The sequence below is a fragment of the Capronia coronata genome, assembly GCF_000585585.1.
Source record: "Capronia coronata CBS 617.96 chromosome Unknown acBCG-supercont1.11, whole genome shotgun sequence".
Classification (NCBI taxonomy): Eukaryota; Fungi; Ascomycota; class Eurotiomycetes; order Chaetothyriales; family Herpotrichiellaceae; genus Capronia; species Capronia coronata.
In genome coordinates, this window is record NW_006912903.1 from 1 (window position 1) to 23,139 (window position 23,139).

Consider the following 23,139-nt stretch of genomic DNA (forward strand, 5'->3'; position numbering starts at 1 on the left):
TGATAAGGCCATCGGACTCGACAATGTTAGCCACGTTTCGGCGAGCTTCTTCGACAGCCTCGCGATCATGACTCTTGATTGTGGCTTGATCTCCCGAAGACAACCATGGTACTTCACCATTGTGTATTTTGTACGGCTCGATGTTAAACATCATCGGCGTCTTCTCCACAATCTCGCGGGCCGAAGGAACGTGGTCCCCTCCAATGGTGGCAAGCCGTGGTGGATGAGGCGGCGTTGCTTTGGCAGGGCGGCCAAACATCAAGTATTGGTCATGAGTGGAGAAATATAGCCGCTTGAAGAACGCCTTGCCTAGTCTCTGCTGAGTACCCTTTTGTGAGGTCAGTCTAATCAGAAACCCCTCAATAGGAGGAGGTTCGTCGTGTGGCTTGCCCTTTCTGCCCCGGGTCGACGTAGGGAAATGCTTCTTTGGTCGAAGTTCCAGATCGTGCGAGTTTTCCATGGCCATGGAGCCGTACATCTTCTGCTCATGGGCACCATATACCCATTCCAATCTGTCGTATCTCTTCCAGGCAAGACCCATCTTAGCAGTCTCATTCCATAGCTTCATGACGCTGGACCATTCATGGTCCCTCTTCAGTATGTCCATACACTGAGATATGATCTGGCCAGCAACAGCCTTCTCGGCCGCCGCAGCCCGAGCAATTGCTGTCTCTTCGTCTGTTGCATTGGATCCAGCGGCTTCCAAACCTTCGAATGGCCTGTCTAGTTTCAGCACAACATCCAAATCCGGTACGTTGATGTGTAACGTTCTTGGTCGTCGCCATCCCAAGGCATCTCGGAGAAAAGTATACCATTCGACAGAATGAGCTGTCGATATTGGTCGCATGACAAATATCCGTGTCCCTGACTTGTAAGGATGCCAGATGACCACCGTCTTGTCTAACGACGAGTACAGGTTGACTCTGGTGGATTTCGGATCGAGCTTTATCTCATGCGTTGGTTTTTTCTTGGTCGAAGTATCATCATCGATCTCCGGAATGACCCTCGTCTTGTATACCTGAAGTCTGAAGTCTGCGCCGTCTTGGTTCTTACTCTTTCTGGCCACAATCATGAATTCACGCCATTTCTCCAGCACTCTGCTCTCGATTTTCATGCTCTCGTTTTCATCGAAATCGTCCGGGACTTGGTTCATGGTGATTTCGCACCTGACCAGCATCCTTTCCATCTTGACAATGGTCCCTTCACGTAATGTGTTCCTTCGTAGTCGCTTTACCCGGTTTCGTGCTCGTCCGGCCCTGTTCTCAATCCGATCTCGTCCATGATGGACTCCTTCCGAAAGCTTGAATCTCACGCCAGTTTCGGATCTTCCCAACTGGTACGAGCTCCCATCTTGCATTGGGGCTGGATCCTCGCGTTGAAGACTCCTGCCCGCCGAGGTTTGACCCTCTTCGGCGAGTAAGGCTGTTCTCGAGCTTGTCTCCACATCATCGTGCGAACCGGATGGCGCAATAGAGTTACGAACCGAGGACGGGCCTTGACGGTCGCCTTCTTGTTCAGCCAGAGGTTCCAGTTGCTGGGTCATCGGTCTGGACGACATCTCCGACAGATGTGTTTGGGCGGTCTTGGAGGATGCGCGACGAGGTGACCTGGCAGACTGCATGCCTCCCGCGCGTCTTCTGTCTTTCGTTCCGTCTAGGCCAATGTCCGAAGAGACTGGTAAGATTTTGGGGATTCTGTTACCGTCCTCATCCTCGCCTTCGATACCTATGATCCGAGGTATTTCATTCGTTGGGACTGGTTCAATATTTCGAGTCTCGATATCTTGGAATGGGTCTTCATCCTCCGCAACATCTAATGTTTCGTCTGCACTCGAGGCGCTATCAAAAACGTCTTCCGGCTGTGGGAAACTGAACCCCATCCTTGCTGCGATCGAAGGACCGTCCAAACCGGTCAGAGTCCTATGGTGGAGACCAGCATCCGCCGCCGCGATGAAACTCGCTTTCTTTGAAGAGTATGTGCTCAACTCCAGCCTCCGCCTGTACCAAGACTTCCTGTTGCTGTTGAGCCATCCTTCGGGTATGGGACCGATGAAGAATCGGCGGGAGGTTTGGTGTAGATGGTCGGGAAAGGCGTGCTGTAGTCGGTGAGCCGTGTAGGACTCCGGGTCGAGAGCATCGAAGTCATGGGTGTTGGTTGAGCTGCATGCGGGCATGACTCTGGAGGTTGACATTTTGCGAAGGCGAGAAGGTCATAATAGTTCCACGATCGTACACACGTTGCAAGCCATCTCGAGGAGTTGGTCTACAGCCGTGGAGCAGGCAAGCAATACTACTTGTCCAGTGGCAGTTGAGTACGAGGTAGTCATTACGCGTTGCCTGCTGCTGCCATGGGAAACTTTGCGACGCGGCATGACGTCAACAGGCCCGGCCTCTTCGGGGACAGGTGTCACGCCGCTTTATACATACCCCACTCTCGTGCCACACGAGGCTGCCAAGGAGAGAGTGGTGGGGCACAGGAGGGGGTTAAGGGAGGAAGGTCTGCTGCTCACTTTCCAACGACAAGAAGGTGAGTAGCTCCCCTGGTGTCGAAGAACATGCTCTAGGGCGGGCTTATGAAAGTCCAATGATCGGTCCAAATCTACAGGTACTCACCGGCGGTATGCTGGCGGCATGGCCAATGCCAGCCACATATGATGGCAGCTGGAGCTCTTATCAGCATTCATTACTCAAGGACTGCATATCTCTTATCTTGCCAGACCTCCAGCAAAAAGCAATTAAACTTTAACCAGTTCAATCAAAGGTCACAGCAAATCACATGGGAATTTCGGATCTCCCTCATGCCGGGTCTGCTACAACACTAGGGCCCGGAGATGCGGCGGAAACTGTGCTCGAAGTTGTTGAGCTGCATCGAAGAGAGGAAATCCATGTCATCGACCATTCCGGAAAAGTGAGAGGTCGCTGGAGATCTCGGCGCAAGCATCTAGCCCCCTACCACCCCTAAGCCAGATTGGTAGGAGGGCCGAAGAGCGTCTCGTTGTTTCTTTAAAACCGCCCCTTCGAAACTGCCATGGCTACAAGAGGCTCCAATGAGACTCTGCCAGCCAGGAAATATCGATCCAGAAAACAGAAGCCATGCGACAACTGTCGACGTCGCCGGGTCTGCTGTGTACGTGATGCCGAAGGTGAATGTGCGCTTTGCAGTCGACGATCAATTCCATGCACATTCAGCTCGGAGCCATCCCCGCGCAAGCGTCGAACCAGGTCCAACGCTGCCGTCACTGGCACTGGAACTGTTCGGCCCGTGGAGGCCAGCACAGATCGACAGGGGCCGACAGCAGATGGTGTTGGCGACCGTGACGGCAACGCCAGCCAAGACGAGAGCCACAACACAACTGCAACGTCGTTCTCGGAACGGCAGAACGGCGCAGATGGAAAGTACATCGGCTTAAGTGGTACGGACGACGTGTATTTTGTGACGGACCGGCTCCAGGGTGTAGGGAACGATCCCGCCCGCGAAGCGTACTTTAAGGTAAGCATAGGGGAATGACTTTATTTGTGTCTAGGGGAAGAAGCCTCACTAATTACTTCACCCCTTACTGGATGTAGGAACGAACATCCCCTACGCCATCTGTGTCATCGGGGGCATCTAACCATCGTGCTCGCTCCGTCGATCCAAGTGCAAGTCTGGTCCGATCTATCTTTTTCGAACGGTCCCATCCGGTATACCCTTTGCTGGATGCAAACCTGGCCAGGAGCGACAAACAGTCGCGGCTGATGGCTGTAGCGATTGCCATCATCACGAAATACACGTCACCTGAGTTGGAGGGTCTGCATAACAACGTGCTCATCGAAGAGCTCACGGCGTCTTTACTTCTCGAAGCACGCTCTCCCAGTCTCGACACAGTCGAGGCTGCAGTCTTGTTCACACAGAGAGCACTCCGAGGGCGAATGTAAGCGGTTCCCGAATTTCATTCTTTGCAGACGGCTGCCATATTTGTGCTCCAACTGACTGACCCGGCGACACAGGAGTACCAGTGCGCCGGGCATGTGGGCGGTCATAGGCACCATGGTTGGCATGTGCCACGATCTGGGCCTCAACATCGATTGTTCGGCGTGGAGCATCCCGGCGGCAGCAAAAAGGAGAAGAAAAAGGATATGGTGGGCCGCATACATGCAGGATAAATGGTACGTACACTTCCGGGGTGGTAAGCCCGCAGTGTGCCGTGCTTTCTGACGGAACTAGGTTCGCCATGGCTCTGGGTCGACCATCATACCTGCATGATGCCAACACGACCACCCTCATGCTGACGGCCTCGGATTTTGAAGACTGTAATCCAGATTCCGGCAACGATGCGGCTGGGAGACCTGAGTTGGTTACAGGGATCCACTGCTTTGTCGCCATGGCCGAATTGACTGTCATTCTCAACGAGGTCCTGGCCATCTTTTTCACAATCAGCTCCGTGGTCAGCCTGCGCGACGCCACGGGCGAGCACATCATTGCATTGTCCGACAGCATCGAGGCGAAGCTCGAGAGTTGGCGTGCCGTATATCTCGACCAGATCCTGACACAACGGTTTTTCCCTGATGTGACTGGTGAGAAATTACTTGATATCCGTCGTTTGTTTCTGCGCTCTCGCTCGAACTGACCACCCATCTGAATAGGTAGCTTGGAGCTCGCCTACATCACCGTCCGGGTCATGTTGCTTCGCGGTATATTTCCGAAGCTGTACCGACGGAATTTACCTCTGGATAATCAAGACGCCCGGGCTGTCGAAGTCACGTCCCGCGCGATATCGTTGGTGGAGACTCTGCAGATCAACCGTCTCAGTGCGTTCTGGTGGTCTTGTGAGTGCCCTTGCAAACAAAAAGCCTTTTCTTATGCAGGACCCGCCCGTCCTACCATGTCATGTCTCTTCAGTTGTCTGACTCAATATCCCTCCGTTCTCTTCCCAGGCTCGGGCTTCAATTTTGCTCTCGTCGGTACCTTCATGGCCAGCCTGAAGCGACTATCGACCGATCCCATACGCGCGCGTTACTGGGAAGAGCGACTGCAGTATTATCGAAAGCTTCTCACGGCGCACGGGGTGAGTTTCTGGCCTGCCAAGTTCGCCGCAACCGCGTTGGAGCTCATGGCGAAGAATCTGAAGAAGGCCACCAGTGGTGTTGTGACCGAAAATGCCGATGGCGGTAGTACCAGCAATGGCGGTGCCGGGTTGGACGGGTTTCTCGACGCGTTTACATCTCCCGGGACGTCGTGGTCAGGAGTATCATATGATTTCTTTCCTCATAATCTCACCGTGTTGAACGAGGCGGATCTCTCAGCAGATTGGGCCGTCGGCGGCGGAGAAGGGTTTCAATGGCAGTCGATGAATCTCGGATAGAGACGAATGCAGTCCTATATGACCATTGCCGGAGATACTCTTGTACTTACCACCTCACCTGTCCTATTTCGGGCGGCCAACACATGCGAAGGAACATACCGCGTTGGCCAATACACCCATTGGCTTGTAGGAATATATATGGGTGGAGTATTTCACCCCAATGGGGAAGCACTTGGCCAACGGCCAACGACATGCGGCCAACTCTGGCCGCCGCCCCTCTGGCCCTTTGGCCACTTCTCTACCAAGTACTCGCTACGACTTACTGTTCAGCTTTGACAATCTCTTTCTCCCGCGGCCAAGTCAGCCTGCCTGTCCACACGCCGTACCATATGTCGCCTATACTTGCCGTCCCTGCAGTGGAAGATGTCTCTGTCTGTTGAGGACCGCGAGTTCCCTCTCCCATCTATGTTATGGTATGTTCGTGCAGAACCTAAATCTACAGCACCGAGACAATACATACTCAAGCGCCGCAAACATAGACAGAAGCGTAAGCGACTTTTCCTAACCAATCAAAAACCAATCAAAAACCAATCAAGCACATCAATAAGTATCCTTGCATTTTTCTTGCAGCAACTAAGCCCTATCTCTGATCCTGATTGTCAATATCAACACACACCTCTTCCATCTTCAAAGTTCAATCAGTCTCCATTGAGGAGGGGGGCTCCTCTGCTTTCTATGCCGCAAGACCTCCAACTTGATCTTCTCTGTGGCCTCTGGCTAAGGGAATCCGGCCTCAGATGCGGATCAGGACGGGTCGCCCAACAAACTGTCCCTGAGCTACAAGGCCAGGATACATACAACACGAGGATATTGAGTCGTACAAGACTACCACATAGTGAATACTAAATCAGTTGAAGAACACTGCCTGTAGTTTGGCCATGATTCCAAGTTTGAGACAAGCTCACCAATCCAAAGCAGAGCCCAAAGGACGATGGTCAGGCAAGTGCAGAAGAGAACAGTGGTAATTGACAACATTACTGTCGTCCAGATGGGCACCAGATTGCTGGAATCTATCGGAAAATGTCACCAATAGCGAGGTGTATAAATAGTACTGACTTTGGTCGAATTCTGTGCAGCCAACAGGAGACAGTAGGAAACGGAAAGATATAGTCATTCTGTGAGATTCAAGTACATTTTACAATTGCAACATTAAGCATAACTCTACGAAAATGTTCGGGTCAAATGATAATAGTGAGCGGAGGAACAAAAAGACATGCTTTAACTATTGCTCGCTCGTCTTATCAAGTCTATACAGGGCATTCTCATTGCATGGACGCCAGATAAGTCCAAAAATCATTTCAACATGTTTGATCATTCGCTCGTCTCATCACTTTCCCATGGTACCAAAGAAGTTCATTCTATATCAGCAGCTGTGTAAAAACATCTCCAAGACAAAGGGTATTGACAAGCAAGGAGCGGCGAAACATCAAAACGAAACATCCAAGATAACTTTTCTCATCGTGCACCCAACACGCCTGGCTTTCCATCGATCTAACTCTCTTTTTCTAGCTCAGATGTCCTTTGCTTGCGTACTCATCAGCCACAGCCATATTCGCGTCCACCAACATCTCTGGTCCAGCAGATTAGGTCTTTCAATAGAACCAACGATACTGAGGGCTATTCGGCCCTTCAGCAAGCAACTCGGAAGGAATGTCGATGGCTCTGATCTTCCTTCCATCGCGTCGATCGCGCCTCCTGTTGTCCACGATCATCCACGCACCCAACAACAAAGTCAGAAAGCAGCCACACGCGCCAAACACCGCAGTGGTGATCAAAGCCGGCAGGTATTTCGGCGCATCTTTGCTCTGAAAGATGTTGCTGGACACCACGCCCATCAGGTTCGCCACCGGGACGCCGATACTGGTGAGCATGATGCGTTTGTTTTCGTCGGCAATGTTGTTGTTATACCACACGTCGAGGATGACACTGGGAGCACTGGTTCCCCAGGTCATCATGAAGCAGGCGAAATAAGCCACGTTGAGCTGCGACACGATGTCGACGGTCGCGAAGATGATGAAGCCGATACAGGTCAAGGCGAACCCCAGCGCGACGAAGGGGAAGCGCAGGCGGGTCAAGTCCGAAGCGAAGGACAGGATAAGCAGCATCACTGCGCCTGAGACGTTGGGGGCGACAGTATACAGATTTGTCTTGACCGTCGAATAGCCCAGTCGTTTGATGATGACGGGTAGGAACAGTGATACCGACTGCAACGGTACGCCGAGACAGATCTCAATGCCCAAGATGATCCAGCTGGTTGGCTGCTTGAAGATGGCCATTGCCGAGCGCAGATTGAACTTTTCGCCAACGACCGACGACGAGTCCACTTGCATGCGGTAGAATGCTAGCTGTTTCTCTTCCGCCGTCAAGAACTTGGCGCTTTGGGCGTCATATGGCAGGTACCAGAATGCAAAGATGGCGAAAAGCATGGAACACGCTCCCTCGATGATGAAGAGATATCTCCAATCTGCCAGGCTGCCGGACTTGATTTGGAAGACGCCGTAAGACAGTAGGCCTCCGAACGCCGATGCGATGGATTGAGCGGCATAGAAAATGGCCAGTCGACGGGCAAGCTCTCCTCGTCGGTAGAAGGTCGTTTGGTAGTAGATGACCAGTGGGAAGAAGGCGGATTCTGCCATGCCGAGAAACCAGCGCAAAGTCATGAGACCGGCGAAGTTCTGCACCGCGACAACCATCAGTGTGAAGAAGCCGAAGGCCAACATCATGATAGGCAGGACTCTGCTCGGTCCATATTTTTTGCCGGCGATGCCCAGGAAAGGGGCCGTGAGGACGTATGGGATGAAAAAGATGGATAGAATCAGGTTGTAGTCGTCTCCGGTGAGATTCAATGTCTTCTCAAGCCCTGCCGTTTTGGCGTTTCCAAGGTTCGACTTGTCCAGAGAGTTGAACAGATACATGACTGCAAGCGTGGGAAGGATGCGGAAGTCGAATTTCCTCACAAGTCGGCGCTCAGCAGCAGGATCGATGGCGACACTGGCTGAGACCTGTCGCGTCTCTCCGCCTGGAGATACGGCCATGACTCCATCGTCGAGGACCTTGATGTCCTTTGAATCCATCGTGGCATCAATCTCGGCATCGTTGCTGATTCTGCTCGCCATTTTGACGCTGAGAGGTGAGGATATTCGCTGGGTCCTTGGAATGAATCAGGCTTGGGAGGGGATTGCAGGACTGTTGTTGAATTGCGATGCTCTGATGTGAGAGATATCCCGGTGCGAAACACGAGGGTTCTTATACATGACCCTCGTCGCATATATTCGCCTCGCCTCCCTCTTTGCTGCGCTGATCTATCGGCGAGCTGAGGCAGGGCAACGATAAGCCGATTGCATTTCGTACGCCAATGGTCATACTCAGGCTGTACGCCGCCAACGGCCAAGAGATATGGCCGCTGGCCACGGCAGCAGAAGCAACTTCCCTGTCATCCGCTCGGCTTTTGAAGGAAGCAATTTTGTTGGTCGCGGTGCTTGAGCGGCGATGTCAAACTCTTGTCTCCAATTCCTGAGGGTCCAGAGGGTCCAGAGGTTCCAGAAGCCTTGCTATCGAACTGCCTGCCCAACGCGCAATGGTGTTGTTTTTCTTTCGCGGCCAAGTGCTTGCCCGCAATCCTCGCCAATTTGCTTGCCGTGCAATAACGAACACGGCCAGATGTTGTAAGTTTCCTCGAGACGGCCGTTGTGTTGCAAAATGGAAGTTAGTTGTCTTACAAGGCAAGGTAAGTCGTCCCTTTTCTTCTGGTCGAAGAACATATTTAGTCCGACATCAGCTCCGTTTTGGCTGGACATGCAATCTTCAAGAAGACATAATCCAAAACCCACTCCGGTGCTGTTGAATATTCCCACTTTGCATTGGTTCCATCGATATCCGCTTTGGTCTTCCAGGTCTACGTGGGCCGATACTGGCGTTCACGGCGGAGCACATGGCGCCGTCATTGCTACCGAGCACCGGCGACAACGAACCGATAGAGGGAGGGACTCGACCACCAGGCGATGAGACGCTTCGCTTTCCATTTACCCTTTCCCTTCCAACACCCCACTTCCTAAGCCGCAGGTCTTCATCCTCCTCGGATCCCGATGATGTGGACATTCAGGAGTTAAGCCGCAGCCTTGCCCAGGTGGGATCATTTACGTCAGGCACACTTTTGGATCGAGGAACTTCATGCTATGCAGGCATCGAAACACGACCACAGACAATACAGAAAAAGCCTCTGTCTTCGACAATTGAGACTCCAGTATACGGCACCTTCGACGAAAATGTCGACAGGACTGGCGAGCTTGAATCCGCCGACGTGTTTGAGGACACCAAGTTCATAGGAATCAGTCCGAAGCGCTTCTGGCTGATCTTCGTGGTCATCACTCTGGGCTATTTCATTGCTTGCTTTGACTCGACCCTGATGGCTTCAAGCCATCCTGTGATCACGTCCTACTTCGGCGCCTCTCAGGCGGCCTCATGGCTAAGTACCGTCTTCTTGATCACAAGCACGGCCTGCCAGCCCCTGTTCGGTCGTCTATCTGACACAATTGGAAGGAAGCCAGTCTTTCTGCTGTCGTTCGCCATCTTTGGGTTGACTACAGGTTGGTGTGCTCTTGCGGGGAGTATTGAGAGCTTTATTGCGGCAAGAGCGGTCTGTGGTATAGGAGCCGGAGGAACAATGTCGATGAGCCTGATCATCATAAGTGATCTTGTTCGCATCGAGCATCGTGGCGTTTTCCAATCTCACATCAACCTCGCTTTTGGACTGGGATCAGCATCGGGAGCTGCTCTTGGTGGCTGGCTGTGCGACAGTTTGGGCTGGAGATGGGCCTTTGGGATCCAGGTGCCCTTCATCGGTGCTTGCCTCGTCTTGGCGAGCATGTTCACGCCTACCGACCTTGGGCCAATGCTCATCAATGCTGGCGAAGGAGGCGCCTGGATCGCCCTCAAGAGCTTTGATTACCTTGGATCGATGTCCCTGATCATCACAATCACCTCATTGATCCTTGCCCTTAACCTCGGGGGCAATGTGTTTCCATGGACGTCGCCAGTGATCACAGCATGCTTTGCCGCCTCCATTGCGGCGGGATTCGGGTTCGTCTATATTGAGACCCAAGCCAGACAGCCGTTGATGCCACTGCACTTGCTCAGCAAGCCGCCGATTGCGAACATGGTCTTTGCCAATTTATTGGGAGGCATTGCCTCCAATACCGTTCTATTCAACCTGCCCCTGTTTTTTCAGGCCGTCTTGCTGACATCCGCCTCCAGCTCTGGCTTCAGGCTCGCCCTGCCCAGTCTGGTAGGTTCCTTTGCGGGCATCTCGACTGGATACATTATCACGCGCACACGACGCCTCAAGCCGACTCTAGTTGTTGGAGCCTTCGTTTACCTCATTGGATCCATTGCAACTTGCGCAATCACCAAAAATACTTCCGAGATCGTGAGTCTCATTCTCATCACAGGCGTACCGTTGGGACAAGGGTTCGTTTTCCCCAACACCATGATGAGTGCTTTGGCAGTTTCGGAGCAAGCACAGCAAGCCGTGGTGACGACCACCATTGGCCTGTGGAGAAATTTGGGAGTAGTCTTGGGTGTCGCTCTTTCCAGCTTGGTCTTTCAGAACAGCTTGGTTGTCAATTTGAGGCGGCACGTCACCGGTGCAGGGAGTGATGAAGTCATTCGTACGGTCCGTTCAGCGGTTGAATCGATCAAGCTCCTCCCCTTACCCGTGCGAGATCAAGGTGAGTCAACGTTCCTGCCCTACCTTAACTCCCCTTGCCACTTGGACTGACATTTAGTAGTGATTGATGCTTACGCTCTATCGCTCCGGACAACGTTCTTGTGCGCCATAGCAGCTTCGGTTCTGATGGTGATTCTGATTGTGCCAATCAAACTCCCAAAATTGAGAAGAGGCACACAGCCAGTCGTGAGCACCGGGGAGTAATAGACAATAGTATTCGAGGAAAAGCAGCCACTTGTGAGTTACGGGAGTGACTTCATATAAACTCAGCGTGCAATGCCTCAGAGAGGCTTCTCAGACCAGCATCTTGCAGTCGTTTGTGACGAAAGTTCCAACCGAGGTCGATGTACAGTTTCTATAGAATAGTAGCCAGCAGATTGGTTGTAACAGGACAAAGGCAAGATATTGGAAAGGAGTTCATGTTACCAGGTACCTGAGGTAGTCAGTATACGAGGCAGTTGTCGGGCCATCTTTCGACCCAGGCTGGATGACGTCAACCAACTCAGGGGTAAATTTTGCACAGTTTGCCATGTTTGCACCATTTGCACCACTGTCAACGAAGCCCCTCGACACACTTGACACCAACACCACACCGCATGGCCCGAATACGACTAGAACGGGAGACGTACCTACCGTAACTCCTTGCGAAATTCCCAACTCAGCCACCGTTTCCATACCATACAAACAGACCTCCGTCCTACTAGGTTGTGTTCATCTGCATCAACATACTCAGCGACAAGCCAGCCCAGCCCGTGTAACCCACTTTCCTCACCGCCAACATGTCCAGCACCCAAATCCCTGCCGGCAAGACCTGGTTCGACACTCACAAAGTACACTTTAAAGATGTCCCCATTGGGCCGGACAACGGAATATCAACAACAGAGTTCCTCGACGCCTCCGAAGCGACGACGACGCTCTTCGATCTCCTGGGGTCTGTGGCCTTCACCCCCGTCAAGAACGACATGCTGGGCAACGTGACCAAAGTGCGCGAGAGACAGAAAGCCGCCCCCGAGGGGTCACAGACACTTCAGAGCCTGTGCAAGACCGAATTGGCGTCGAAATCCCACAAGGCGACGGAAGGGTTGCTGTGGTTGGTGCGTGGGCTGGACTTTACCGCGCAGGCGTTGCGGGCGGATCTCACGAGTAATGCGTCGGTCGCGGTGACGGAACAGAAGCCTACCAAGGAGCTGGCGGACGGGTTCCGAACGAGCTACAAGAACACGTTGGCGCCGCATCATGGGTTCTTGGTCAAGCCGATCTTCAGCGCGGCCATGAGTGCCACGCCCTACAGGAGGGACTTTTATGCCAGATTGAGTGGGCAGGGTACGGATCCGGAGACGACGAGGCAGGCGCTGGAGGCCTGGGTTGCCGCTTTGGAACAGAGAGTTACTGTCATCAAGACCTTCTTGGCGAGCAAGGAAGCCAAGTGGTAGATATCAACTTATGAAGGCCTCAGCGGGAGGATATATCTTGCGGCAAGCAATCAGAGGGCTGTGCGATGCTCCGGCCCCTGACGACCTATGGAAGCAGCAAGATAAAGCTCGCTGGTGTTCTTAATCTAAGCGATACATGAGATATACCTACCTTCAACAGTAAAAGCGCTTTTTGAGGCCGAGGGTTGATTTCTGGCTTCTCATTTCTTGAGTGCTTCCATTCATTTGTTCCGTCACTCCCAGCGATCAGTTTGGCCGTAGCCTGCCAGGCCATGATTGTCAAACGTTTGACTCCATGCTCAATCTAAATAACTTGAACGCCATCGCTATGCAGCTTCACGTCCATAACTCAACACTACTAGAGTCTAATGTTCTTGTGCAAATCAGGCCACGCCCCAAGTCAGCAATTCAGAACTGTCATTCCGAACATCGGCCGCGTCTTTCTTTTGTCGTTCCAGATAATCTTTGAGTTTCTTCTGTTTCGAAGACTGCTCCGTGTTTCCATCCTCATGTTCGTCGGCGACATGATTACTGCCTCTCAAAACTGGCGGAAGCGTCTTCCCTTCCTTAGACAACCCGACAGCCTCAAAGGCAGCTTCTAACTCATCCACTATACCTTGCGCAACCTCCTTAGAGTCGGGGTTGTCTTGATCCAGCTCCAACCTCGCATGCGCGTACATGGTCCGTAATTTGAGGAACTTCTGCGAGTCTCTCATCAACCTCGGCAATTCGTTCCGGTTTCTCCTGATCACTGCCAACTCTCTGGCAGCCAGCCCGTTGCTGAATGCCTCGATCATGCTGGTCTTATCGGGATCCAGCTTCGCGGCGTGCACCACATCGTTCTCCACCCGTCCGCTTACTTTGGCCGGGTAATCGTGCTCTCTCCAATCGATCACGCTGGGCGAATACCATGGGCTCAGAACCATTGTGACGAATCCTATCACGAGATTCTGGCTGATAGGTCCGTACCAGTTGGAATCAATACTCTTTTCTCGACTGTTGGCGTCACCCTCCACCCAGATATGGTTATATGGAATCACAACGGGATCGTCTCCGCCGGGGTATCCTGGAAGCGGCTTGACTCTGTCACCTGGGACACCAACCACGCGCTTGACCGCCAGCTTCTCGGGGTTGTGTGGTGCATAGAAAACGATGATTTGCCCTCTTTGCAATTCGAATTTGGGGAGTCGTAGGCCGAACATGGGTCGGTTCTCAAACATGACCTTCTGCACCAGGATGGCATCTGACGTCTGTGGAAGCTCAGGAGACAGATTCACATTCAGGAGCGGTGACATGGATGGGCCAGTAACCCACATGACTTCGAGAGGGAACTCCAGAAGGACAAAGGCAACTGGTGGTGCGATGTAGAAGAGGCGCCATATCCAACGCCGCACGGAGGGAGAGATGAACTCGAAAGGTGGCTTGCGTGGGTTTTCTGAAGACTCTCCGTCGTGACCATGACTTGAGTCTTGTTCCGGGGTTGGATCTCGTTCCCGCTCTTGTCCTGGTGCTTGTGCCTCTTTATTGACGTCCGATTTGTATTTCTCAAATTGTTCCTTCCTGGCCTCGAGCTGGCTCTTGTCCGGGAGACCAAAGCGTGGTTTATTGCTTGTAGTCGCCCAGCGCAGCTGCGTTACCGGTGTCCGGGAAGCATACTGGAAGAGGCGCAAAATCACGAGGCCTCTAGAAGTCGGAGGCATGGCTGGATGGGATCGGAGTCCCGGGCGGGATGAAGGGATGGTGGGTTTGGATTGCTGTTGCGCTCGTGGTTGCGCCCGTCGTCATAATCGCATGGTTAAGACTTGACACATCCTAAGTCGGCCCTTCAGAAAGCTGGTAAGGGCAACATCTACAGGACATGGCAGTAATGTGGTGGACTCGCATTGAAGAATTGTTGATACCGAGAAAACTTGAGGCAGGTTTGCCGAATTGACTTCATATCAATTCTTCACCCCGAAACCCCTTTAATCGGATCAAGTACTGCATATATCGCGAGTGTCCCACGGTGCATATTGCTGAACTTCAGCCATTCAGAGTATGTGCATTCGAATTAGGCGGGTCGAGCTTGTTTCGGGAATGTAAAGTCTCCAATCGACCTAGCAGCCCGGTGATGGGCGGTCACTCGCAAATGAACCTTTGAGTTAGGAGAATGAGATATCAATACCGAGAAGCCTCTGGAGAACATGCATTCTCTGGAGAACATGCATTTTGATCTCAGCCTCTTGTTGTTTGGGCACCAAGCAGTGCCACCATGAAATTCGGTAGTATGAGAGCTGTAAGTCGATATGGATATATACGGTGCCCTCCCCAGATCCATGCACTGGCAGTGAATGCACACAAAGATATTGTGCCGCACACGAATCACGCAGGTTTGCAAATCAAAACGACCAAAAAAGAAATCTGCGCACCTACCTGGAATCGAACCCACGCTCGCCTCTTTGTCCAGTATGGGGATATTTGTCAACGAGCAAAAACTCAAGTTTCGAAGATCATCGGCGGTCTTGATGATCCTCGCACCCGAGAAACCCCCAGTCGTTGGAAGGGGTTTTTTCCGGTTATCGTCAGGTTGCTCTCCTACCATATGCACTCACGGTTGAGCCAATAAGTGGTAGGGACCTTCTTCCCTCGTCCGCAGTCTCACCACCGCTATACCGGTAAAGTATAGGAGCAGCGCTTGAACTCGGAGTCAGTCCAGTCAGGGGTCCACCTCTAGGATTCGTGGCTTCGCCCAAGTGCAAACTGTCTCATGCCTGGCGTGTACACCCTCACGCCCCAACTAGCCTGGCTCAAGTCGTACCGCTACGACTATCAAGGCCAGGGTTGGGACCCGGGATAGACATAAGATTGTTGGAGGAAAATGCGAAACAATAATATATCACTGCACTATTTCATTGTGTCATGTGATTGACTTCCTAGGTGAGGGTGAAGTAAAGGTAAGGTCAGGTGCAGCGTCCTCCAGTGATATTCACAGAACGCGTACTTCCTGGAAATGACTACACGCAATAGCAGAGGGCATTTCGAGCGTTCGCCGACTCATCAATCATCTACAAAGGCCCTCGAGGAGCGGAAGGGGGTGTTACAGGACTTCCTTTCCTTTGCTATGGCTATCAAGATTTTCTGATACGCACTGGCACCAGGGGTGAGCGAGGATGGGTGCCACAGAGCTACAGGTGAGTGCATCAAACGTGCAATCACAGCTTCTATTCCAGCGCAGCTACAGAAGTCTAGTTGGCGAATTTACTAGCAGTCACCCCCTTGAGTCTGCCACGCGGGACGAACAAGATGCAATTGAAGAGAACGGAGACGCCTCAGACGGGGTTAAACACAAGTTTCGGCGCGGGTGGAATTCAGGACAAGATACTGACTCTACTCTCTGCACTATGCTCTGCAGCGCTTATCCATGTCTTCCAAGTCCAGTGGATTCCTTACCACAGTTCACCGGTGGACTCACAAGTCCCAGAAGACTTTTGGACCCGTGCCTGATCGGATCGATTGAAGAGCAACCATCTTTCTTCGGGTCGACTCTTGTATTATTGCTTGTCAGCTTGTACGCTTCATACAAATAGTGGGCCTGATTGCCAGTTCAGGGAACTTTGGGCGTCATCGCGCGCCCAGGTATGGATGAATACCTACTTACCCAAGAAAAATCTAAACCATGTGGAGTCAATGGAAGACGAATATAGAGAAACAGATCAGAACGTAACAACAGAGCATAAGATATTTCCAATGTTTTCGGTATTCTCAACAGCATCCGCTGTGAATGCTATACTATAGTTCGCAATGCTATTTTGAGCAAACCCAGAGTATACTCCCCCGGGATTATATAAAAGAAGCCCCCGGAATCCTGTCCATGATATCCCACCCAATCCTGTCCTGTAATCTTTACATGGTTTCTCAATGTCCATGTCGAAACCCCTTTCCATTCCCAGCACAATGCAATGCAATATATGCTGTACCCGAAGAGTTATGATCCTATGCAGACACACATAGTACTCCAAGTATTTTTTTAAGGTACTGATATTTCCCCGTCATCCAGTCTTCCATTGTAGGAAGTCTCCGACTGGTGCCTGATCTCACTTTCGTTGGAAGCAAGACGGGTTGTGGAGCTCATGCCGAAGAAGTGGTCACGAGTCTCGCGTCGAGGCTTTGTTTTCGTGTCACGGTCATTAGCGGTATGATATGCTGGAAATCGATGCAAAAGTGCCGGAACTTTCCGGGATCTGCACGTCTGTTCTGTGTCGTGCCGAAAGGTCGACACACAGTAGTGCGGAGATCTCGAGGTTCCATTTCCCGGAAGAAGTCGAATCGAAAACCAAGAGGTCGCGGCCTGTTGTTATCAAATGGACTCAGGAGCCCATTTACAACATGGCAGCGACCATCATGGCGGCGGCAAGAGCAGCACCGGCGATCTTGAACCCGGCCGGGGGCAGAGCTGCAGCGGCACCAGTGAAGACGCTGGCCACAGGGGCCACTGGTGCTGTCGATGACGGGACGACAGATGTGGTGATGACGGGCGCCACCGGGGTCGTCGACGGAGCTGCGGTCGTGATGGGAGCAACCGGGGTAGTGGTCACTGCAGCAGGAGTGGAGCTGGTCCAGTCGACCCAGACTGAAGAAGTCTCGATGGGAGCTGGAGCAACAGTGGTGCTGTTCGCAGCAATCGGGGCCGGGGCCACAGAGCTGGTCCAGTCGACCCAGACCGAAGATGAAGTCTCCACGGGCGCCACGGGAGCAGGGGCCACGGACGAAGTCCAGTCGGCCCAGCTGGTTGTCTCGGCCGGGGCAGGAGCCACGGCAGCAGAGGAAGTCCAATCGCCCCATACAGTGGAAGAAGTTTCCACGGGAGCTGGAGCAGCGGAGGAGGTCCAGTCAGCCCAAGATGTTGTTTCGGTTGGGATCGGGGCGGGGGAAACAATCTCAGAGGAGGAAGTGGTCCAATCGACCCATTGGGAATGGGTTTCTGCGGGTGCTGGTGCCTGAACTGGGGAAGGGGAAACGATCTCAGATGAGGAAGAAGTCCAGTCAGCCCACTGGGAGTGGGATTCTGTCGTTGTGCTCTCGGGGATAGGGCTAACAGCAGGAGAGGGAGTGGTTGTCGTGGATGAATTCCAGTCTTGCCAGACGTGGGTAGTTTCAGGGGCGGGAGCAGGGGAAGGAGTAGTGGTTGTTGTGCTCTCTGCGATAGGGGAGGCAGCGGGGGTTTCTGTTGTTGTTGTCTCTTCGCAAGACGACGTCGACTGACCATTTTCAGCTTGACCTGACCAGTCTCCCCAACCTCCACCAGATTGTCCTCCTGGACCTCCGTGACCACCCCATCCTCCTGGACCAAATGGTCCGGGGGCGGCGACAGCCATTGCCGCAAGAGACATGATAATAGCCGACTTCATGTTGACGATGGCTTGTTTTGAGATTAGTTTTTCAAAGACAGAAGAGAGAATACTTTCTCCTCACGGGACTTTTGTTGAGTAGTTGCAGTCTTTATAACACTGGGAACGAAGGAATCTCGCGTTCTGACAGCAAAGAGTATAGGAGTGAATGACTTTTTGCAATCTGAAGGATGACAGAAGAACAATGTCAACGAGGAGTGGGAAATGGGTTCAAATACCCGTCAGGAGCAGCCATGGCACGTCATGCAAGGCGAGAGGTTGACATGATGTGCTGTGTAACTGGGTCTTAAGCATTCGCTAGTCACTTGATTCAGGGGTGGCAGGTCAGTCAATGAAGTACTGACCTTCAATAGTACTATTCACATAACGACGAGGTCGTTGCTGTGCTGTGAACACTCACCGGCTTTCAGTAGGTATAGAATAGGAGAACGGGCCAGGCTGGGGGCTGGGATCCGCAGCAAGCACGGGGCTCCATAGGCTTGGTCCAGCTGGGAAGAGAAGGCTGGCGACAGGAACGCAGCCAGTCAGGCGCATAGGATGCCCGGTAGAAACTGAACTGACAAGCGTCAGGAAGTTGGTGGACGAGCACTGGCCCAGGGGGATGTGGTCAAGGCGGAGCGAATGAGGAGGCTGGCTTCATGGTGAAACGGCGCCAACCTCGCCGGGGGCCCGTGAAAGATGGTTGGGGATCGGTTGGCGGCGCGATAGGCGCGATATAGGAGAGCACGGGTTCTTCCCTAGCTGGAACATGGGCGGCTTCGATCTGCCACAGGCCCATCACCGGGGTGGCTTGGTGACTTGTCTATCCCCTCAGACCTTGGGGAAGCTGACCATATCACTAGCAGCTTTGTCCTTTTGCCCATTTCTTCGGTAGTGTGACCAATAGAACATCCCCAGCCCTTCAATTGGCCTCTTTGGGACTTTTGTTTCTGGTCGATGCTGGAGAAGCTCGTGTGAACTCGTGGCAGATGGAAGTTGCCCATGGCCGGTTTGCTTCCATGTCGTAAAGGATGCTTTGATTGAAGGATTCAGACTCGCTTGCTGTGCTGATGATCCCCTGCTTGACACTTGTTGAGGCAGTCTGTGACAGACGTTTCTTGTTGGCTGAGCCTTTTCGCGGTCTCCGCATCGCTCAAACGGCGAAGACCTGCAACTGGACGAATGATCTCTTCCTTTGGGCCCTGCTGACAGCGGGGGAATCCAACTTCAACCGAGGACTGCTAGCTGACAGGCTCAACAGAGAGTCAAGTCGCATTTCCAAGGTCACTGATGCAGGCCCAGTCCATCCATTCATCCATTCCTTCCATCAGTCAAAATCAATCGACCATTGACGTTCAAGGCAGGTAGTAACGTGGTCGAAGCCGTCGTCGACCTGTATCTTCGAGCGGACTCGACCTTGGAATATCGACCAAACAACTGTGGCACAAGCGACTCGGATACTCGCAGAATCTGGATTTTGGGCCACCTTTCCCAGGAGACAACATGACGTACAGTAGTGAAATATCCTTCACGCTGGACACAATCTGTCCGTGGTAAGACACTCACCCCTCCGCGCGCCCTGGATCCTGGTTTCGGGCGGCGGACTGTTGGGATTCGGGCTGATCCCGTTGCACAGGACGTATCTGGCGAAGAAGAGGTCTGTTTGCTTTCTTCTCGCACAGCATCTGCATGCTATCAGCAGATCCATTCTGCAATTCGAATCGTCGGTGGTACTGACACGCGTTGACTTGCATTTGCAGATTGGACGAAGGTTTGTGCGCCCGTATGACGGCAAAATGCAAGCTGCAATCATACAATCCTGCAATCAGTTCTTCTGTTCTCTGTCTCCTGCTCCTTTCACATATCCAATCGGCCCAGCTGTGGTCTGGTCCTGTCCGCCTGACACTCGACAGCCCTTCGTCGATTCCGACAGAGCGATGACGCCAAAAATACCACGTTTGTCGTCAAGTATCTTCCATACCAACTGGCCCCCGAGACTTCCAAGGAAGGGGAGGACAAATATGAGTGGTATAAGAAATCCAGATATGGAGACTCGGAAGAAAAAATGAAGATGTATATCACGTTGATGACGGCATATGGTAAGACCGCAGGCATCGAGTACAAGTTTGGCGGTACCGTCGCAAACACGCTGGATGCGCATCGAGTCGTCCAGTATTTTCAGGAAGCGAAGGGCCCTGAAGTAGCGGATAAGATGATCAATTGTGAGATGCTTCCTCTTCCCTAGCAGGCACGGGGCTCACTCCCGGCAAAGCGCTGTACTCGCAGTATTTCGAACAGGAACAGCATCCCTCCAAGGACGAGACGTTGCTCAAAGCGACAGCAGATGCCGGCATCCCTGAAGAGGAGGCGAGGCCCGTCATTGAAGATAAAACCGAAGGCTTGATGGATGTCAAGTCGCTAATCGGCGACCAGGCTGTGAACGGAGTGGACAGTGTGCCGACCATCGTCTTTGAAGGTAAGAAACGAGATTTCACCCTCATTGGGGCTAGAGATGTGGAAGAGTATGAGAAGACTCTGCACCAGGTAGCAAAAGAGAGCGTCTGAGACAGAGACATAGGTAGTTACTAGGTGTAAACAATGGAATTGACGATACAATGTCTGGAATGTGAACCATTGTTTGGCCTTCACTCCCTTGAGTCGACGACCATCTGATATAGTGTATACTACAAACACGTAGACTCATCTTGACTGTGCCTCCCATCTGTGGATCTCTATACTTCGAAAATCTCACCAAAGCCAACGCCAGCTCCAGCCCTTCTGGCATCGACCAGATCCAGTCTCCAACCCACCCATTGCTTCAAGCCTCGCTTGACCTCTCTGACGTGTTCGACCATCTGGCGTGCCTCTTCCTCTCTTTGGGCTTGGACGAATGCAGTTTCATCAAAAGCGTCATCATCATCACCAAACTCCTGGAGTAGAGAATCATTTCGAGGTCGAGTCTGATGCTGCGCCTGTGAAGTAGGGGATGCCGTGCTGGCCCGGAAAGCGGCAAGGCCAGAATTCAGAACCTGTGCAAACCCAGAGTGTCGAGTTTGTTGTTGTTGTTGTTGTTGCAGAGAATTGGCGAAACTTCTCCTCCTGCTTCCCTGACCTGTGCCCGACAAATCGACCTCATCAAAGTCTTCCGCAGGATCCAAAGATGTCCTCGACCCTTCATCGCCACGGGGTTGCATTTGGATCCTCTTGTCCCTCCAGATGCCCCGTTGCAAGTCGGATACCTGGCCCTCCAATTCACGGATTCTGTGTTCGAGCTTCTGTCGTTCTTCATCCTCCAATTCATCAAGACCGTCCCCTCCTCCATCGCCACTCATTGTTCTTTTGTGTTTCTCTCTCAGCCGGGTGATTTCACCCTCAACCTTCTCCAGTTTGGCCCGAAGGCCTGGGACTTCCCTGGCAGCAGCTTCAGCAGAGGCAAGTTTCGCAGCGTTCCTGGCTTCCGCTTCTCTATGCAGCTTATTCATGGCATCAATCTTCTTCTCCAGCTGCTCTGCCTTCTTCATCACTTCATTTCGCTGAGAGACAGCCTCCTGGAGCTCCCGCTCCAGCGTACGGATCTTTGTCTCTTTGCTCGTTTGCTCCGTGCCATCAATAACAGCCTTCTCACTCGCCTTAGATAATGCTTTCTTCACATCAAATAGTTCAGTCTCAAGGGCCTTAGCCTTGCTCTCTGCCGTAGACAGAGACGCTTGCAAAGCAGAGATCTGCTCCCCATGGGTTTCACAGCCTTGCGTCTGGCTAGATAACTGGCTCCGTAATCTCGATATTTCCAATTGCATGTCGGCGATCGTGGAGTCTTTGTTTTCCAGCTGCACCTTGAGGGACTCTAGGTCTTCTGCACCGCCATGTGCACTGTCTTTCCGCGCAGTGCTGTTCCTGCGCCGCAACGTTTCGATTTCGGCTCTCAGCCTATTCAGCTCATCCTGTGTACTTCCACCGGCGGACGCTGACTTCTCGGCATTCTGTTCTCGGAGCTCCTCCAGCTCCTCTTCCACGCGTCTCCATCGCTTTTCATGATCCTCTGCTTCCTTGGCCAACCGTCTGTTCTCCTTTTCGAGTTCTTCGATTCTCGACAACGATGCGGCTGCGGCTGCGGGGCTTAGGGGTCCACCGTCTCGGAAACTCGTGCTTCGAATCTTGCTCTGGAGGCTGACACTTGGCTGGCGCGCGGAATGTCGTGACGCTTTCATAGAAGAAGACGTGTCCTGGTCACCAGAGGCAGGTGAGGGTGTAGGTGGCGACTGGTCCGCCTCTTGGTCCGGCGATGCTTCACTGGCGGCGCGGATGGCGTCGTTGAGGGCATCTTCATCGGCATTCGACGGTTCCGCTGTGGCTTCATGGGCAGGCTCTGGCTCTTCAGGAGTAGGCTTCGCTGCTTCATCGACCTCCGCCTTTGCACTCTTGTCCTCTGTATCTGGCGCCGAGTCGCCGGCAGCGGGTTCGTCTTTGGCAGGATCTTCGGCGGATTTAGCTTTGGCTGTTTTGTCTCCGGTACCGACCGCCGCCTTCTTCTTCTTCTGGAGCTGGGCAACCTATGATGTCTGTTAGTAGTGTTGGACATGGTTCGGGCACAATGCTCATTACTCTTTTCTTAGCGGCGGCCAACTTCTCGGCCTTTTCCTTGTCCTCTTTCTCGCCCATGGTGTAGATGACCGGGATGGTCACTCAGTGGATGGAGAGGGTGAGAAGAACGAGCCAACGCTGGGTGGGAGATTTGCTCATCAGGATCTTGAAGTTCAATGTACATATGGCGCAGGCTGCGTGTGGCATGGTCAAACGTAGGGTACGCGACGTAGGCAGCCAATCGCAAACATCGAACAACATGGTCACAATTCGTGTGGAGAGACTTCAAGTTCTCCAGCATTTACCTCCACCAACCTTGATTGATCTCACCAGGGACTCAATCGAGCCCTTATTTGCCTGCCATAGACGCCTTACCATAAGGTATATGAGCACCTCTTACTATACGCCAGTGCGTAGTCCAGCCCCGCTTACGACATGCTAGAGGAAGCAAGCTGACTGTTGAATACGCTTATGAGCTAGCCTAATAACGCATCAAACAATGCCCTGGAACTTGGAGTCGAACAGCTCCCCTGCTTGGTTCGCTCGCCAGAGAACCTGATTTCCCCCATCCTGTCACGGCTAAGTCAATATACCATCCTAGACAATACTCCAGCCTGTCGACAGAAACCGAAACGCGTGCTCTCCCAAATGTCGTATCCGGGCAGGCAGATTCCTAAAGCCGCTCCCACCGGC

At 52.6% G+C, this 23,139-nt stretch overlaps 9 protein-coding genes across 9 annotated transcripts; 4 read left to right on the forward strand and 5 right to left on the reverse strand.

The window, feature by feature from the left end:
* Nucleotides 1-34: 34 nt before the first annotated feature.
* On the reverse strand, nucleotides 35-2,191 carry A1O1_08778 (uncharacterized protein; the record flags this gene model as incomplete). The annotated part of the gene is made up of 1 exon (XM_007729636.1): nucleotides 35-2,191. A coding segment is annotated over one exon (2,157 nt), but the record flags the coding sequence as incomplete, so codon positions are not given.
* Nucleotides 2,192-4,210: 2,019 nt separating this feature from the next.
* A1O1_08779 (uncharacterized protein) lies at nucleotides 4,211-5,341 on the forward strand (the record flags this gene model as incomplete). The annotated part of the gene is made up of 3 exons (XM_007729637.1): nucleotides 4,211-4,577; nucleotides 4,623-4,805; nucleotides 4,914-5,341. 3 exons carry the CDS (start codon nucleotides 4,211-4,213, stop codon nucleotides 5,339-5,341), a joined length of 978 nt encoding a protein of 325 aa, XP_007727827.1.
* Nucleotides 5,342-6,933: 1,592 nt separating this feature from the next.
* Nucleotides 6,934-8,457, reverse strand: A1O1_08780 (uncharacterized protein; the record flags this gene model as incomplete). Its single annotated transcript, XM_007729638.1, has 1 exon — nucleotides 6,934-8,457. The coding sequence occupies one exon, from the start codon at nucleotides 8,455-8,457 to the stop codon at nucleotides 6,934-6,936; it is 1,524 nt and encodes a 507-aa protein (XP_007727828.1).
* Nucleotides 8,458-9,272: 815 nt separating this feature from the next.
* Nucleotides 9,273-11,270, forward strand: A1O1_08781 (uncharacterized protein; the record flags this gene model as incomplete). Its single annotated transcript, XM_007729639.1, has 2 exons — nucleotides 9,273-11,067; nucleotides 11,125-11,270. The coding sequence occupies 2 exons, from the start codon at nucleotides 9,273-9,275 to the stop codon at nucleotides 11,268-11,270; spliced, it is 1,941 nt and encodes a 646-aa protein (XP_007727829.1).
* Nucleotides 11,271-11,845: 575 nt separating this feature from the next.
* On the forward strand, nucleotides 11,846-12,499 carry A1O1_08782 (uncharacterized protein; the record flags this gene model as incomplete). Its single annotated transcript, XM_007729640.1, has 1 exon — nucleotides 11,846-12,499. One exon carries the CDS (start codon nucleotides 11,846-11,848, stop codon nucleotides 12,497-12,499), a length of 654 nt encoding a protein of 217 aa, XP_007727830.1.
* A 383-nt stretch (nucleotides 12,500-12,882) lies between these two features.
* A1O1_08783 (uncharacterized protein) lies at nucleotides 12,883-14,199 on the reverse strand (the record flags this gene model as incomplete). The annotated part of the gene is made up of 1 exon (XM_007729641.1): nucleotides 12,883-14,199. One exon carries the CDS (start codon nucleotides 14,197-14,199, stop codon nucleotides 12,883-12,885), a length of 1,317 nt encoding a protein of 438 aa, XP_007727831.1.
* A 2,658-nt stretch (nucleotides 14,200-16,857) lies between these two features.
* On the reverse strand, nucleotides 16,858-17,886 carry A1O1_08784 (uncharacterized protein; the record flags this gene model as incomplete). Its single annotated transcript, XM_007729642.1, has 1 exon — nucleotides 16,858-17,886. One exon carries the CDS (start codon nucleotides 17,884-17,886, stop codon nucleotides 16,858-16,860), a length of 1,029 nt encoding a protein of 342 aa, XP_007727832.1.
* Nucleotides 17,887-19,930: 2,044 nt separating this feature from the next.
* A1O1_08785 (uncharacterized protein) lies at nucleotides 19,931-20,430 on the forward strand (the record flags this gene model as incomplete). Its single annotated transcript, XM_007729643.1, has 2 exons — nucleotides 19,931-20,087; nucleotides 20,138-20,430. The coding sequence occupies 2 exons, from the start codon at nucleotides 19,931-19,933 to the stop codon at nucleotides 20,428-20,430; spliced, it is 450 nt and encodes a 149-aa protein (XP_007727833.1).
* A 167-nt stretch (nucleotides 20,431-20,597) lies between these two features.
* On the reverse strand, nucleotides 20,598-22,524 carry A1O1_08786 (uncharacterized protein; the record flags this gene model as incomplete). The annotated part of the gene is made up of 2 exons (XM_007729644.1): nucleotides 20,598-22,415; nucleotides 22,468-22,524. 2 exons carry the CDS (start codon nucleotides 22,522-22,524, stop codon nucleotides 20,598-20,600), a joined length of 1,875 nt encoding a protein of 624 aa, XP_007727834.1.
* Nucleotides 22,525-23,139: the final 615 nt, after the last annotated feature.